Source organism: Cyphellophora attinorum (genome assembly GCF_001299255.1).
Source record: "Cyphellophora attinorum strain CBS 131958 chromosome Unknown Contig18, whole genome shotgun sequence".
Lineage (NCBI taxonomy): Eukaryota > Fungi > Ascomycota > Eurotiomycetes > Chaetothyriales > Cyphellophoraceae > Cyphellophora > Cyphellophora attinorum.
The window spans coordinates 469,110-485,866 of record NW_017253246.1 but is presented as its reverse complement, the minus strand read 5'-3'; the positions used below and the strand labels follow the sequence as shown (position 1 = coordinate 485,866).

Below are 16,757 nucleotides of genomic sequence, written 5' to 3'. Positions count from 1 at the left end.
TTGATATCGCCTGTATCTGCTGAATACGACAGACCTCATCATACCGAGAGTATTGGTTCCGACCTGCCTTGCGTCGTCTTGTGACGCAGAGAAGCGCATGTCCTCAGGCTGACGAAGTTCAAGATCAGCCAAAGATCATATGTCCTGCCAATTTCACGGCGTTGCCCAGCAGCGTCAGCACCGATCTCCTCTTCTTGTTCTCTAGGACACAGGATGCCATCTCTCCTCGACAAACAATGCCTCAGCCACCTCCTTCGGGATCTCGCCGTTGACGACGGTGGTATTGACCGCACCAGCCAGATTTAGGAGCTTCACGAACCACATCTTAATACCCAATCGTGGCGCACCTGCTGCTCTACTCTCCTTGCTCCTCCGTTTGAAGCTGACAGCCAACGTCTTGACGCTAAGTGGTCCACCGTGAGCATCATCAAAGATGGCCTGAACAAGCTCAGGCTGAATGGTGTAGTTGTCTCCTTGGTGGAAGTCTAGCCGGGTGATTGAGGCATCATGCTCAATGACATTGTACCGTCGGGTATCCTTCAGGTCGAGTGTACCATCAGGCCGGCGAAGTGGACGAAGAGCATTAGTGAGTGATGAAGCCAACAAGGGTGACATGTGCAGTGCGTCCTGCAGCGACTGTTTGATCATTGGCAACGTTAAATTCTTTCCATCTCGCGGTCTGTCTTCGAGTCAGGACCATTCTGCATGGTCTTCGATGGATGGTGTGACCTACAGGTATCCTTGGTTGGCAAGAGCGTTCAGACCAGGGCATGGACCTCGTGTGTCCGGATCACCTTTGATCCACGTGTGGTCTTCAGCGTTCTTTGCTGCTGCGTTGGCCGTATTGCTGCCTTCGAGGAGTCCTCGCGCCGTTCCAGTGACAGTGAAGTGCATCGTCAAATTTTTACAGGGTTTTTTCGGGAGGGAGAAGAATTGTTTCTTCAACACCAAGCAAGCAATATCAAGAACTTGCCTCAGGCGGCCGCTGGTCAAGCAGAACAGGCGCACGAGCGAGGGAGACGGCTGGTCCTCGTGTCAGTCTCATCTTATGGTCATCCCTGCACAGCCAGGCAGCAAACCATGTCTATCGCAAGCTCATGTCACAGAGTCACAGACTCACGAATAGCCATGCATGTGTTGGAAATTAAGCTGACATCCTAGGGTCATGCTCTGACCATGGGAACGCGGCTGGCGTGAGAACCGCCGAACGGGCGTCAAATACGATATTTTGGCCTGAAAAGGCAGGCCTTGCATCCGAAGCGACTCCAGCTGAAGGGCAATCGCGGGCCAAGAGATCCGATCCTTGGTGCGCCTGAAGGATCGTGTTACGAAGCTAAGCCCCTTCCACTTCCGTCCCACCGCAGAAGTACCTGCACAGACCAAGGTCGATCGGTAAGGCTCACCGGTCGGTATGAGGCTTGCGCAGGATTTAGACCTGTACGGAGAATCAGGGTTCGTGTCACGGCTTTAGATCAGCGAGTAGCTGAGAAGAGCATGTCTTCAACACGAGGCAGTCGAAATCAAAATGGGGGTCCATTCTCCCTTTGGATACAAGCACGGCCACATCCCATCGCGCCTTGTCGTTGACAGCTTCACCACACGAGCGTTAAGATGCCCGCCCAAGATCCCAACGTCAAGGCGACCTTCCAGCCTACATTTCCTGAGAAACTGCTGGTCGGAAGCTATCACCTCATCAACAAGTTCATTCCATGGCACAAGCTGCCAAGCATTCTCGGTGCTCTCAATCTTGATGCCCTGCGCGTCGAGTTGCGACAGTACAACCTGTACGATGGCTACGCTGCCGGCGAGTCACAAGGCTCTAGCAAGTCGGACCCGACACCAAGACGATTCGAGACCGCTCGCAATTCTGAGGGCAAGTATAATGACACAGCACACCCACAGATGGGATGTTCCGGCATTCGCTTTGGCAGAAACTTTCCTCGCGAACTGACACCGGCGCCAAGCGAAGAGTCGCTTCGGAATCCAGATCCGAGGATGCTGAGCGAAAGATTCATGAAGCGGCATGAATTCAAGCCAGCGACGACTCTGAACCTACTGGCGGCCGCCTGGATCCAGTTCCAAACCCATGACTGGTTCTTCCATGAAAGTGTGAGTACTGCGTCGCCGGGGACATTGAACGTGGCTGACCTTGTGCCAGAGTGACGAGAACATCGACGTTCCTCTTTCTGAGAGTGACTCGTGGCCACATGGCAAGATGGAGTTCCCCAAGACAAAGCCTGACGAGGTTCTCAGCCCGCTCGACACAGATGCCCAGGCTACAAGAATACCAACACGGCTTGGTGGGACAGCTCCCAGATTTACGGGGGCAGCGAGTCTGTCACCCATACTCTCCGCAACCTTCATTCAGACGGGAAGCTATTGCTCCAGAAAGACGGCAGAGAGAGCTTCCTACCTCGTGACGCTGAAGGCAACGTACTGACAGGCTTTTCGAATAACTGGTGGATCGGAATGGAAATGCTTCACACTCTCTTCGCCATGGAACACAACACCATCTGCGACATGCTCCGCAGTAATCATCCAGATTGGCCTGGCGACAAGGTCTTCGACACTGCTCGCCTCGTGAACTGTGCACTCATGGCCAAGATCCACACTGTCGAATGGACACCAGCCATCCTCGCTCATCCCACCCTCAAGCTCGGTATGAATGCCAACTGGTGGGGCCTTGTTGGCGAATCCCTGACCAAGCACCTCGGTCGCATCTCGAAGACCTCGGAGCCATCTCCGGTATACCAGGCTCCGGCGTCAATCAGTTCGGCGTCCCCTACAGCATGACCGAAGAATTCGTCTCAGTGTATAGGATGCATTCCCTCATCCCTGACAGCATTGCCTTCTTCGAGTCATCCTCGGGCGAGCACAAGTCCACTATCCCCACATCCGAAACCCTCTTTACCAACGCCCAACACCCTCTCGACTCCGGCCTGTCCTTCGCAGACACATTCTACAGTTTCGGCATCAACTATCCCGGCGCCATCACCAACAACAACTACCCAGCCTTTCTCCGCGATCTTACTCTCCCCGACGGCACACACCGCGACATGGGCACGGTCGACCTTCTGCGCGACCGCGAACGTGGCGTGCCCAGGTACTGCAATTTTCGTCGCCTCCTCCGCATGACTGTGCCAAAGACATTCCTCGAACTTACCGGCGGCAACCAGAAACTCGCAGACGAGTTAGCGGATGCATATGACAACAACATCGAGCTTGTCGACGCACTCGTCGGGTCTCACTCAGAGCCATTGCCGAAGGGCTTTGGCTTCAGCGATACTGCCTTCCGCATCTTCATCCTCATGGCGAGCAGGAGGTTGAAGAGTGATCGCTTCATCGCTGGAGAGTGGAACGCAGAGACCTATAGCAAAGAGGGTTTGGATTGGGTGCAGAACACAGGGATGAAAGATGTGCTTGGACGTCATTTTCCGGGGTTGAAGGAGGTGTTGAAGGAAAGTGAGAATGTGTTTGCGCCGTGGAAGATGATGCAGGGGAGTAGAGGGTATGGTGGGATCGAAACGAACGCGCCGAAGACGAAGTAAAGACCTCGCGGCGTGGTTGTCACATTCAAATACGTAGCGCCTTTGCGGTAAGCATGAACGGCATGTCAGCTGTGTGTTTGGATCGAGCATTCGAGTCGTAATTTGAGCCATTGACTCGGGCTTAATGGGTGTACCTCATGACCACGTGAGTGTGGTCCTGAGGCTGTAGAATGTATGGTAAGTATCGACTTGCACTTTGTAAGATGTTCGAAGTGAACTTCAAGTTGTGCTCGAGCGGCCCTACGTCACTTTAGTGGATCGGGCTTGGCGGTAGCCCATTGGCGGGCGTTGCACCGAGAGAAAGGATGCAGGAATATAATTCCCCTGCCTTGCCGTGAACTTTCATCCACAGGCACATCAGACCAGGCAACTCGCAGACTACTTACTTGTCTTGTGTCGCGCTCATTCGCAAACCACAATCTCTTACCCACCCATCAACATCCAACCGTCATTTGCAGCCGCACATTCTTAGACCGCTACCCCTCCACGATCCGCAAACATGGCCGACACTGAATCGAAGGCCACACCCGCCGCTGAGCAGAACTCTTCTCCAGCCACTACTGAGCAGAAGACCTCCACCACTCAAGCATCTACCGTCACCGAGACTGCGACCGCGGCCGCCTCCAATGTGGCCAGCACGGCGACAGCAGCTGCTGCTGGCGTGAAGGACTCTGTCTTCTCGATGTTTGGTGGTGGCGCCAAGAAGGAGAAGAAGGAAGAGGTTGAAGATGAGGATGCAAAGAACGAGCCCAGCGGAAGTTCGAAAGCCAAGAAGGATGCTGAGGACGATGATGTGAGTCCAAACCCAGTCACAACAGTGGTCGCAGATGCTGACACGAACTGCACAGGACGACAAAGCCGAGGAGGAAGAAGCCGATGTCCACTTTGAGCCCGTCGTAAAGCTTACCGAGAAGGTCGACACAAAGACACACGAAGAGGCCGAGTCGGTTGAGTTCAAGATGCGAGCCAAACTCTTCAAGTTCGACCGCGACAGCGTGAATGGAAGGAACGAGGTACTGGCGACGTCCGTTTACTCAAGCACAAGGAGAACGGCAAAACTAGGCTCGTAATGCGCAGAGACAAGACTCTGAAGGTGTGCGCCAATCACTATGGTATGTTCTCAAGTATCAGAATATGACGGCGATCTCTAATCCCTCGACAGTCACCCCAGATATGAAACTGTCTCCCAATGTTGGAAGCGACCGCAGCTGGGTATGGAACGTCGCGGCGGATGTCAGTGAGGGCGAGCCTGAAGCATCAACTCTCGCCATCCGGTTCGCCAACTCTGAGAGTAAGTCGAGCGTCACTCGTGGTCAAGTAACGCCAGCTAATAATAACAGATGCCAACTTGTTCAAGGAAGCTTTCATCAAGGCTCAACAGGAGAACGAGAAGCTTTTCGGTTCCTAGAAGCGAGACCCGAAGACACATACAGAAAACAAAGCGCCACTGACGTCTATCGAAGATCTCCTCTCGACTCTGAAGACAGACAGGTCGTCCGTACCAGCACATTCAGGACCCGGTCCCTGGGCATGCTTTTGTGGTGCGTTATGCATCATGTCCGTGGACTGAAGCGTCCGCATACGAGTCGATAACACATCCATCACCGCCTGCTCCCAAAACGACAGGCACACTTCCATCCCCTGCCCATCAGCGCTTCAGCGACGCATTATTGCTTAAATAGAGAATCCAAATCGAGTCCCCCAACATGAGGAACCTCCTGATTCCGAGGTTGTACACGTCCCTCTGGACCACCGTAGTAAGAGCAGCACCTAGACCATACTCCCACTCAACTGCTCGCGACAAGTGGCTGACCTGAACTTCTCAATTGCGATTTACTATTCATCCACAACCTCTTGTAACTGTAAAATAGCATATGTTCCAAGTCACCGACGCAGTGAAGACAAGAGAAGGACAATACAATTAGACGCCACCCACCATTCACTGCAACAATTCCAGGTTTAGCAACCTCTGAACGTATTCACTGCAGTCAGCATCGACCGACCCAACTTTTATAAAAGCCTGAACTTCGACGTTCAGATCAATCTACAGATCTTCATCCGGCATCTCACCCTTCTGAACTTCTTCGAGAATAAAGAGCGCGTCACACCTGTGCATCCTGGTCTTTCAACCTTCTCAACCTCATAGCCCCCCTCACACCAGGCACAATGCCGGACGTAAGTAACGCGCAACTCCTGACCAGGTCACACAGCAAACTGATCACTCCCACAGGTTAGGCGAACAGTCAAGATCATCACTGAACAGAAGATCATGTAAGAAGACAGCACACACACCTGCTCAACCCCTCTCATCGCATACTGACACTGCCCTCAGTCCAGGTCAAGACAGTGGTGTACCGGGCTTTCCTCTACGACATTGGAGCATCTCCATCCGCCTCACCCACTCAGAAACCAAGCAAGATGTCGACGCCGACGTGTTCACCGATGTCACCTACCACCTCCACGAGTCCTTCGGCGACAAGGCGAAGCAATGTAAGTCGCAACACAGCCCGTACCCGCCCAGCCTTATCTAACACTACCTCTCAGCGATCAAGAAGCCTCCCTTCCGCGTCGCCGAAGACGGCTGGGGTGAGTTCGAAATGGCCATTCACATGACCGACGCTCCGGCAAGACCCACCAAGTCGTCCACGACCTCAACTTCCAACAAGCTAAGTACGAAGTAAAGCACGTCATCGCCTTCAAGAACGTCAAGCCCGGCACGCTCATGGCCGAGAAGCTGCGGTTGTCAGGCTCTGCCCCGGGCGACGCCACCGATGGCGCTGCCAACAGCAAGAAGCGCGCTTCTGAGGTTGGCACGGGTGCAGAGAAGAAGAAAAAGAAGGGCGGCGACAACAAGTCTGTGAACATGGACTCCCTGGCTGAGGGTCTGCAGAAGCTGGGTGAGGATGATTTGCTTCAGGTGGTGCAAATGGTCCACGACAACAAGAGCGAGGAGAGCTGGCTGCGGAATGATGTCGAGCAGGGCGAATTTCATGTTGATCTGTATACTCTCCCGGAGAACCTGATCAACATGCTGTGGGCTTTCACCAAGGACAAGGGCGTGCTGTCTGCTGATGCGGCATCGTAGGAGATGTCCGATAGGGCTCAGGTGCAGGCAAGGGAGGCTGTCTGGGACTCGCGGCGGCAGTGGAATCTCATGCGGCTGGCTGAGCTGGAGAACGCGACGGCTGATGTCACGGCACGACCGAAATCGCGCTACGACTTCCACTCGAATACATTGACTTTAAGGCGATGATACGGTTCCGGTCACTGCAGAGAGTTGCGAAGGAAGCGGAATACCCACCAAAAGCACGGTACGGAAAGGACGAGGGGACCAGAGGAAAAGATCCAGCATGGCGCTTTTGCAGAAGGAATGGAAAATGGGTTGCTACTTGCTCACTAGGCTAGACACGAGCTATTCACGGAGATTATGGATTGACGGTCACAGAGGAAACGGTGCTTTACGAATTCAGAAGAATGCAGAATGTCCTGCCGAGAGGACTCTGCGTCCAGAAGTAGATGGTGTAGAGACCTTACCTCGAAACAGGTACTCAATCTAAGCACTCATCCAACGCAGAAGCGCTCCCATGCATGCTTCTCACTTTTGATCCCAGCCAAGCTGAGGCCATCTGAGGTCAAGCCTAGGTTGGAACGAACGTACCAAAATGCGTCTTGATTTGCACCACCAATGTAGGAAGCTCCAGGAATTCAGCTGGACGGCCAACAATTGCTCTTGACGAGGTTCATGGGAAACGAGCATAGTATGAGTTGTTTATATATTCGTATCGGGGTATCATTGATAGTGAATGAAGATATCTGAAACGTAATCTAGTGTACAACGGTAAAAGAGTCTTTCCGACCCATGGACACCGACAGACATTGAACCATTCGCGCTTTTCAAGAATAGCGATGCCAACAGTATAACAAAAACGATAGACTTCGTGAAGGTCGTAAACGTGTGTCTCGTACAGAGCGAGATCCTCAAAGCTTCCACGGACTGTCCTCTTCGCCGGCGAAACCAAGATGACTTAGCCAAGTGGACTCGAGGACTTGCAGGACATCCCATCGATCGGAGGACTCCATTTCGAGGCAGCCTTTGACGCACTCCACAACGTCGTCGCCGCCCTTCGAGGCGAGACGTTCAACGTCCCAGTCGCCAGCCAAGATGGACATGACCACTCGAGGCTGGAATGTGTTGTGGAATGGGCGTGATCCGACGATGAGCGAGTATATACAAACGCCGAGAGCCCAAATGTCGACTGATGGCGAGACTATAGACCTTTCGGCATCGTGCTCACGGCCTGCGGCCTGATTGTCAGGATGGGCAAGTGCTCGAGATAGACGAAGAATCTCGGGCGCGGCATACTCGAGACTTCCGCCGGTAAAGGCAGATGTTGAACTGCCAGCTGGACCAATATGCCTTTGAGGTGGTCGGTCCACGTTGTTGGCCAAGGGAGATGGCGGTCCTGAGGAGCTGCCTTCGCCCTCATCTCTCGATATCCACTCTGCCATGCCAAAATCGCAGAGGCGAATTAGCCCGTTAGGATGTGAAGGATGCCGATCCAATAGACAGTTTTCAAGTTTGACGTCTCGATGAACGACTCGCGCATCCTGGTGTAGATAGCGGAGTGCAGAGGCGATTTGATGAGTGTAGTCTCCGGCAACATCTGGAGCGATGCCTTGTCGGTTACTACGCACTAAGTCGAAAAGCGTCCCTCCTGTGCTGAGTGGGATGAAGCAAAAAGTGGCTTCGTCGAGCTTATAGACAGCCTCTAATGGCAGAACGTGAGGATGATCGAGGAAGCGCCACAACTCGACCTCGTGCTCGAACTCGGCCTGAACTTGTTCGTTGTCATTGTCGGACTTGCCCTCCACATGTCGACGCACGATCTTGACGGCCAGCTTTCGCTGTGTGCTCTCCTTGATCTGAGTGACTTCCTTGATGACGGAGAACCCTCCCCAGCCGATCTGCTTGCCGATGACGTAATCCTCACCGATGGTCTGGCCCTCGGCGTCGACAGCAGGAGGAGCACCTTCGCTGCCATCGCCATCGGTGCTGCTGCTCATGGAGAATGCCCGGAGGTATGATGATGCTGCCGAACGGGGTGATCTAGCCCCCGTGGCAGTCTCTCTCCTCGCAAGGCGTGGACTACTGAAAGCGCGACCAATGCTTCCAACATGTTTGAGACTACCAGCTCTGGTGAAGAAGTTCTCTTGAGAGGTACCGTTACTTTGAGCTTCACGCCAGCGCTGGGAAGCCGTCCGCTTGAAAGGCTTCTCCTCAAACGAGAAGGCAGCACGGTTGATGATGGGCGAGATGTTGTCGGTTTCCGTAGGTGTATGAACCTCCTCTGTGGGTGAAGCGGTCGATTCCGATGTCAGGGAGGACATCGTAGGTACGTGTGTCTGCGATTCGCGAGCCATTTCGTCCACTGTCGTTTGCAGGACAGGGAACCTAGCTTCGCCGATCCTTGGTTGTTCGCGTGTTGGTGAAGTGGAATACTTGGGCAGATGCCTCCCAGTGATGGGATCGTACCTCTCACGATCGCTGTCGCTGTGAGCGCGAGATTTCCGGGCTTCAGCATTGAGGACCTGCAGCATAGAGCGCCCCCGTTGTTGGTTTGTGGGCGGCTTTTTAAGCGGCTGGTCGATGCTTTGCGTTTGGCCACAGTCAAGCTTGAGTTCACTATTGAAGCTGATAGAGGGCTTCCGGGTGCGCATAAAGCGCTCCATGTAGGTACCATCTTCCTCGACGCCATTGCTTAGTTGCTCGTCGGATGCTGAAGGTATTGCTATGGGCGGCGTTGCCCGAATTGTGTCTTGACTCGTCCCCGCAGTGCTGAACGACGGCCGCTTTTCAGCCGGAGGACTGAGGACGGCGACCTCATCGTCGACGTTGCCTTTGTCTGCTTGTGTCTCGAGGTGCAATTGTTGTGTCCATGGCAGATTCTCCCGCTGCGCCATCCGGCAGCAGCGATGACGACGAGAGCAGTGAGTGAGGTATAGTTCCAGCAGTGAGCGATGCGCCTGAGCGGGTGTACGACGCGATCCGGTAATGCTGTGAGTCGTTGTCTGGCGATGTTGACAGCTGTGGTGTCTGTCGAGACGATAGTACGCATCGATTGGTACAGGAGAGCTTCTTGTATACTGTACAGCACCTCAGGGCTTAGTGCGCTATATGACGGATGTCAGATATACAAGCAAACATTGCAAAGAATTGGTCTTGCTGAGCGAGCGCCGCAGGAAGAATTACTCTTTCACGTGCCCTGCAGATGCAGATGGAGAACGCAAGCTGGGCTCAGATGCGGGGGACAAGTACCGCAGCTCTTCGCAGCGGCGAAATGGGCCAGTGAGCGCCCAGACTGCCATGCTCTTTGCGAGGGTCCCTTACCTAATGCGCCTATCACTTTTCTTTGTCGGCGCATCGGACTCGGCTGGGGGCCAGGCGCTTGAAGTACCTGTGATTTCAGGGTGGGCTCCAGGTTGGGGGTTTTGCACGATCACCAGATCTTTCTTGCATCTTTCTCTCTCCAAGCAGGTTGTGCTGGGCAGAATCCCGGGAAACAATTGCCACCGTTCGTGTTGAAATATCATCTGCCGCGTTTTGGTCCACGACGACTTGATATTGCGGTGCTTTGCAACGCGGTCGAACGTGTTTGTTGGCGGTACAGGAACACAGTATCATAGATTGTATTCATGCATGTGAAATGAAGAGCGGCGCATTTCATCGCGACTCATCGCTAACGCGCTTTCCCCAGCATCGGCTCTAATTGGCTGGACCAGGCTGGCTCCTGCCGCAAAGCCTTTTTTTCGAATGCAGGAGGATCCAGGGGCAGCACGCAGCAAAGCAAGTACCGTAGCATCAACTCCATCTCCGATCGTCCCCTCGTCGACAACTTTCCGGAATTTCTGGAAGGAGTAGAGCATTGCGACAGTCTTCAGCTTCCGCCGTCGCTCTTTGTTCGCATCGCCAGTTGCCGCCATTTCGCAACATCGTCATCTTGAGCCGATCGCTCAAGTCTCGCGCCAACCACCGCAACTGCCACTCGTCACTCCGCGCGTGCATCTCTCGACGAGATCCGCCTCATCGCTCCCTGCCACGATCCCGTCTCTCTGCGCTCGCTTGCGACACATGAAACTATCGATGCTGGAAAGCTGCTTCCTTCTTCTGGCGCATTCACCATCACCCATCCAGTGCATATACCCCAGCCTGAATAGGGCATCATGACCACACTCAAGCCACAACTGTTGCGCGCTGGTAAGTCTCCCAAGCAGCCACTGATCCAGTCTGGTTCGCCATCTAACTCGCCTGTCTCAGACACTATCGACTTACAAGATCACGATGCGCCCTCCGCAAAAGATCACTCCCGGCAGCCGCAACATCCTTCGCCCTACGGTTATGGGCCCGCCGCTCCTCACCAAGCACAGACGTTGAAGCGTGCCGAGCAGGAGACACACAAGCAGCAGCAGCTAAGTCCACGAGTGTCTGAAGACCAAGGCGGGCCCTTCTCCGACAACCAGCGCTATTACGACGAAGATGACGAAGTCGACGATGCTCACATGAACCACCTCCATGGCCCGAATGGTACCTCAGAACAAGATCGCGACTACGACGACGGCGATGCTAGCGACTCGCACGACGAAGACATGGACGACGATATGATGGACAAAATTTCGAGCTCCCCCTCGATCGAAGATGGTAAATATCCCTTTTCTTGCTGGCCTCCCCGGTCGAGCTCCATGGACCACAGAGCTTCCCCTGCTCCAGTGCCCACGCCGACTCGAGGCAATTCTCCCCAGTCTTCCTCTCCTTTCATCTCTCCTCCAATTCACTTCCCTTTACCACGTACCCAAGATGTGGACTATGACACGGGAGATCTTCATCGGAGCGAACTTGATGTCTGGCGCGAAGATGAACACGAACTCGATGAGAACAGCGCTCCCGTCCCAAACTACAACAGTTACTTCGATCTGTCGCCGGCCGAACCTCGCTTTCCAGACTTCATGACCGAGGACGAGGTCCGTGAAGTGTCCAAGTATCTTCTTCCGGTTCATGATCCGGCCTTGGACGACTTCAGTGAAGATGAGGGCTACGACCAACGCTCTTACGAGGAAGAGAACGAGGATGATTGGGTCGACGAGGACATCAACCTGCCAGACTATCAGTCTAGCGATGATGAAGACACCGAGGAGTTCACTTTTTCTGCTGATGCTCGCTTCATTGATTCTGGTTGGGGAGGCGAGTGCTTACGAGAAATAGAAGACATCGATTTCGAGTTTGTGTATGCTTTGCATACTTTCGTCGCTACCGTCGAAGGCCAGGCCAATGCCACCAAAGGAGATACGATGGTGCTGTTAGACGACAGCAATAGCTACTGGTGGCTTGTCAGAGTAGTAAAAGATGGCAGCATTGGTATGTTGTTCGAACACAAACGAACCATTTAAATTGACAGAAGCAGGTTACCTCCCGGCAGAGCACATTGAGACACCAACAGAGCGGCTAGCTCGTTTGAACAAACACAGGAACATTGATCTTTCGGCTTCAATGCTGGGAGACAATACGGAAAAGTCGAAGAATCCGCTGAAGAAAGCAATGCGTCGCCGGAATGCGAAGACTGTCCAATTCACTGCACCAACCTACTACGAGCCTTCGGAAGCAAATTATTCATCCGACGAGGAGGAAGGCGACGAAAGCCAGATGGAAGTCGATCAAGAGCCAGCTAACGAGGACACCGAGGCGTCCAGAGATCCCGCAGAACCCATATCGGCTCAGACTCAGGGAGCGAGCAACGGTCTACAGCGGTCCACGAGCCATGAGTCTTTGACGGAAGAGCCACAAAGTCCAGACAAGGCACAAGCGCCTGACTCATCGGCCATGCTGTCTGCCCAAGATCCTGTATCAAGATCGCGCAAAGGTGTTGTCCGAAACACAGATTCTTTCTTCAAAGACGACACAGCAGAGACCAAAAAGATATCCTTGACGCCACGGCTGCTTAGAGGCGACTCAGACGCGGCGGCACCTGCAGAACAAGACAACAGGCAACGTCCAAGTCTGGAGACTTTCGACAAAATGGTCGGCGTCGAGGAGAAGCCAGGCAAAGACGAAAAGAAGAAAGAGAAGAAGGGCATGCTCAGCGGACTCTTCAAGAGAAAAGACAAGGCTCCCAAAGGTCAGAAGGTCGATGATCGCTCCGACAACAAGCTGTCGGAGGAGTCGCTAAGGCCGTCGGTCAACTCGAAGGAGTCACTTGATTCGGTCCACAAAGTCGACCCTGTTGTTGAGCGGCGACCGAGCAAATTGCAGAAGCAGCCACCCGTCATAAGTTCACCCAAGGCATCTCCTACCGAAGGACGCTACTCCCAAATACCGGCCGCGCTACAGCCTTCTCGAGAAGAGCCGGTGCAGCCGCAGACTGCTACGAGTCCACCCGCACCAACTGGGCCAGCACCACCGCCACCGACTGTTCGGCAAGTACAGAATGAAAGCTCACAGGAAAGCCTTCAGCCACCACAGGAGTCTGCTGCAAGACTTCAGCCAAATGCGCACCTGCCGAATCGCTTCCCATCGCTACAGGAGAAGCGCCAGCTAGAACCTGAGCAACGACAGGCACCCGAACCTGTCGTGAAGCCAATATACACACAACAAGCCAAGCAGAGATTCGCTCTGGACACTAGCGATTCAGACGATGATCAAACACCAACCCAGCAGCAGCCGGAGCGTGACAGTGTGTCGCCACTCAACGCCTCTCAGTCTCATCATCAACGCAACGATTCTGGCATGCAAATCTCACCCATTGAAGCGCCACAAGGCTTTGGGTCATACCCACAAGCTTTGAAAGGAGCTCAAGAAGCAGATGAGTCAGCATATCCGGAGCAAGAAATTACTCCTATTGAGGCGGACGCGACTGCAAGTACTTCAAAGGCATCGCCTTCGACCGCTACAACGCATACACCTTCGACATCACGATCAGAGCCATCCTGGTCGGACGCATCTCTTCGGACCTATCTGGAGAACGATCAAGATATCAAGGATCTGCTGATTATTGTACACGACAAGTCAAACGTGACGCCGGTCGGACCAGATCATCCTTTGATGACCAATTTGTTCTCGAGCGAACGCAGCAAGCTTGCAGAAATGCAGACTCAGCTCGATTCAATGCTCATGGGCTGGATGTCTCGCAGAAACACGGGGTTGCTGTCGCGGTGACGTGGCGAGCGTGCTCGAAACCACCAACTTTCTTTCTCACACTCAAATGGACGAGATCGAACCTCGACCTTTGTACTTGTACGCGCCCAGCGGCGTCGATATACGAGGCATCAATGCGCCACCTTTCATACGATACTTTTACTTTGTTTATTGATGATGGATACCTGGCTATGGCAGCCGCTGATTACTGGATGAGCACATATACGACAGGTGTTGCACTCAATACGTGCATTTTCGAAGAAGAAAGCACAGATATGGATTATACAGACGCATCAACTGGCACGGGCGTGGTGTTCTACTTTTCGATATCATACGTTACGAGACTGGCGTTGGTTGCATTGGCTGTCAGCATTTGGTCTCATAGGCTGGTAGTCCAGGTATGTCAGTGGCATCTCAGGAGCACATTTGTTTTGCTCCAGATGCAAGTAGCGTGGATGTGGTGGAATGCATGAATCCAAGAGCTCAGCCTTTCGAGTGGACTTTTGTTGCTTCGCATTTTCTCATCGGTCTTGCTGTCTCCTTGCTGTCCAGCAACAACTCACACTGACTCCCGACTCAGCTCGCGTGTGGCCTTCACGCACCTTGACAAGGCTGCCCGCTATCAGTGACTACGTATTCATCTACAGACAGCGAGTCCACTTGCGTCCTGACCTGGACCGACATGGTTACCTCTTAAGCTCATCCCTCTGAGTCCCGTCGTCGACCAAAAACCATGAGCAACAGTCACAACCTCGCCTCCCTGCGACCTCCCAGAAACCTACTCGCTGACCTCAGACTCACCTCCGCCTCGCCTACCATCTCCCTCACAATCTCCCCAGCACTCTGCCCAGCCTTATCACACAGCGCCGCCACCACCCCCGCAGGCCGGCAATGACTCAAATCCTCAATCTCCTCGGTCAACTTGCCCTCCTTTGCCAACCGATCCATTTCCACGTCTATGGCCAACTTTCCCCGTCCCTGGATCTCCTCCAACTCCGCCCTTCGCTTCGTCTCCCACTCCTCCGTATAAGTCGTCTTCAGGTGCCTCAAGGGCCGACCTGTCCAGATCGTCGACTTCAGCGTCGCGTCGAACCCCGCTGCTACCATCAGCTCCTTGTCTCGTTTCGTGGCGCCTGCTTCCGTGGCGGTGACGAAGCGCGTGCCGATCCACACAGCTGATGCGCCGAGCATGAGTGCTGCAGCGACGCCGGCGCCGGTGGCGATGCCGCCAGCTGCGACGACGAGGGGTGGATTGCCGGTGATGGGTGATTTGTAGTGCTTGGCGGCTGAGACGCAGGCGGGGATCAGGACAGACGTTGGGATCTCGCCGGTGTGGCCGCCACCCTCGCCACCTTGGGCGATGATGATGTCGACGCCAAGGTCGCCGCACTTCTTGATATGCTTCGGATGCCCGATCATATTCCCGTACAGCACTCCGTGGCGATGCAGCTTGTCCACGACGGCCTTGGGCGGTACGCCTACCGCCGACACGAACACCTTCGCGCCTTCCTCGATGATGATGTCCACCATCTCATCCAATCCGCCCTTGGTGTAGTCGTAGTTGGTCTTGCGGGCGTTGCCGCCTACTTGGGGGATGAGCAAGTCGACGCCGAAGGGCAGCTCCGGTGAGCTGAGAAGGGACTTTAGCTCCTGGCATAGTGACCGGAGTTGTTTTGGTGTATAGCCAACACCACCGATGACACCAAGGCCGCCAGCATTTGAGACGGCGGCGGCGAGAGGTGGGCCGGCTACACGACCCATGCCGGCGAGAAGGATTGGGTTTTTGGTCCCGAGGAGAGTGGTTGCTTCTGTCGTTATCGTCATTGTGACGCTTGCGTGGTTGGTCTTGATGGTGTTTCGCCGGTTGCGCCTGCCTTGTTGGCGTAGAGTAAAATGTATTGGTCGTCCAGATGCTTTTGTCAGTCAGTGGTCATAAATGTTAGGTCAAAACCAGCGACGATATCACAGATCCATGTCATAATCGAGAAGTCGCGCATTGATATGCTCAGCGTGTCGAAAGAGTCAAGACCATCAATGCCGAGGTGGACTCGGTTCATTGTTGCCTTTTGCTTGGGAGTATTCCCTTTTGCGGTCCGGAGTGCGGGGTGGACTGGATTGCTAGACAGCCGGAAAAGAGTCGCGTAGGATGATTGTTCTCCAAAATGCTAAGTATCCTTCTTGCAGCATGTCAGCAATACTTCTAGTGGTGACAGAGCCCGATGCCACAGGAAGAGGAAGAGTTCCATTCACGGCTCGGGAGTTGTCATTGTCAGCTTTGGCAGGGACTTGTTGCACGGCTAATGGGATCGTTCGAAGTGACCATGGATGCAGAATGAATTGACGTTTCTTGCTCTCTTCGGCAACGTTTATAGAACTGATGGGTACGCAGTTTCAAGCAGTAATACGTCGATATTGCACCAGTACCCTCAGGTATGTATGTTGGGCAGCTGGAGAGTGTGTCAGACGTGTCCCTCAACTCGATTGTCCACTCGGCAGTCGCTGCGTGCCCTCCTCAGCCATGCCTTCACAGCCGACCAGCTCTCCCGCTTTCTTCTCGATTGTTCCGAGGACGTTGTTCTGTGCTGGTTGCTGGCTGCTGTTCTGCTCTGAAGCCCGCTTCATCTCGTCGACGGCGGCGGATTTTGTCGCTTCGCCGGTTTCGTATCCTAGTGCGGAGGACACGGCCCCTTGAACGTACTTGGCGTGGCCGGCAATGAGCGATGGATTGTCGTTGGTGTTTGCGGACATATTTGCGGCGTGAGACTGCTGTGCTAGGCAATGAATGTTTCCTCCAGGAGGATGAGATTGTGTTCCCAGTGAGATTACTATGATCGACAGTTCTTTCGTAACGTCAATATGATGTCATTGGATGAATTCAGTGGGTAAGCGAGTCATGTTCTTACCTTTCTCAACAACGTCGAGCTCAATTGATTGAGTTGTGAGGACCCCGTACGACCATCATTACGATGATTGTCCACAGGCTGGACATGGGCATCCGCTGCCACAGCAGAGTATGATTGCTGCCC

General features: G+C 53.9%; 6 protein-coding genes across 6 annotated transcripts; 3 read left to right on the top strand and 3 right to left on the bottom strand.

The window, feature by feature from the left end:
* Nucleotides 1-201: 201 nt before the first annotated feature.
* AB675_4276 (putative sterigmatocystin biosynthesis peroxidase stcC) lies at nucleotides 202-894 on the bottom strand (the record flags this gene model as incomplete). Its single annotated transcript, XM_018144404.1, has 2 exons — nucleotides 202-679; nucleotides 734-894. 2 exons carry the CDS (start codon nucleotides 892-894, stop codon nucleotides 202-204), a joined length of 639 nt encoding a protein of 212 aa, XP_017998454.1.
* Nucleotides 895-1,611: 717 nt separating this feature from the next.
* On the top strand, nucleotides 1,612-3,548 carry AB675_4275 (Alpha-dioxygenase 1; the record flags this gene model as incomplete). Its single annotated transcript, XM_018144403.1, has 4 exons — nucleotides 1,612-2,109; nucleotides 2,159-2,300; nucleotides 2,369-2,659; nucleotides 2,707-3,548. The coding sequence occupies 4 exons, from the start codon at nucleotides 1,612-1,614 to the stop codon at nucleotides 3,546-3,548; spliced, it is 1,773 nt and encodes a 590-aa protein (XP_017998647.1).
* Nucleotides 3,549-4,047: 499 nt separating this feature from the next.
* Nucleotides 4,048-4,956, top strand: AB675_4274 (Ran-specific GTPase-activating protein 1; the record flags this gene model as incomplete). The annotated part of the gene is made up of 5 exons (XM_018144402.1): nucleotides 4,048-4,341; nucleotides 4,397-4,572; nucleotides 4,626-4,660; nucleotides 4,711-4,839; nucleotides 4,889-4,956. 5 exons carry the CDS (start codon nucleotides 4,048-4,050, stop codon nucleotides 4,954-4,956), a joined length of 702 nt encoding a protein of 233 aa, XP_017998512.1.
* A 2,570-nt stretch (nucleotides 4,957-7,526) lies between these two features.
* AB675_4272 (uncharacterized protein) lies at nucleotides 7,527-9,509 on the bottom strand (the record flags this gene model as incomplete). The annotated part of the gene is made up of 1 exon (XM_018144401.1): nucleotides 7,527-9,509. The coding sequence occupies one exon, from the start codon at nucleotides 9,507-9,509 to the stop codon at nucleotides 7,527-7,529; it is 1,983 nt and encodes a 660-aa protein (XP_017998561.1).
* A 1,260-nt stretch (nucleotides 9,510-10,769) lies between these two features.
* Nucleotides 10,770-13,752, top strand: AB675_4271 (Tip elongation aberrant protein Tea4; the record flags this gene model as incomplete). The annotated part of the gene is made up of 4 exons (XM_018144400.1): nucleotides 10,770-10,803; nucleotides 10,864-11,244; nucleotides 11,314-11,958; nucleotides 12,005-13,752. 4 exons carry the CDS (start codon nucleotides 10,770-10,772, stop codon nucleotides 13,750-13,752), a joined length of 2,808 nt encoding a protein of 935 aa, XP_017998534.1.
* A 723-nt stretch (nucleotides 13,753-14,475) lies between these two features.
* Nucleotides 14,476-16,479, bottom strand: AB675_4270 (putative monooxygenase; the record flags this gene model as incomplete). Its single annotated transcript, XM_018144399.1, has 2 exons — nucleotides 14,476-15,644; nucleotides 16,221-16,479. The coding sequence occupies 2 exons, from the start codon at nucleotides 16,477-16,479 to the stop codon at nucleotides 14,476-14,478; spliced, it is 1,428 nt and encodes a 475-aa protein (XP_017998621.1).
* Nucleotides 16,480-16,757: the final 278 nt, after the last annotated feature.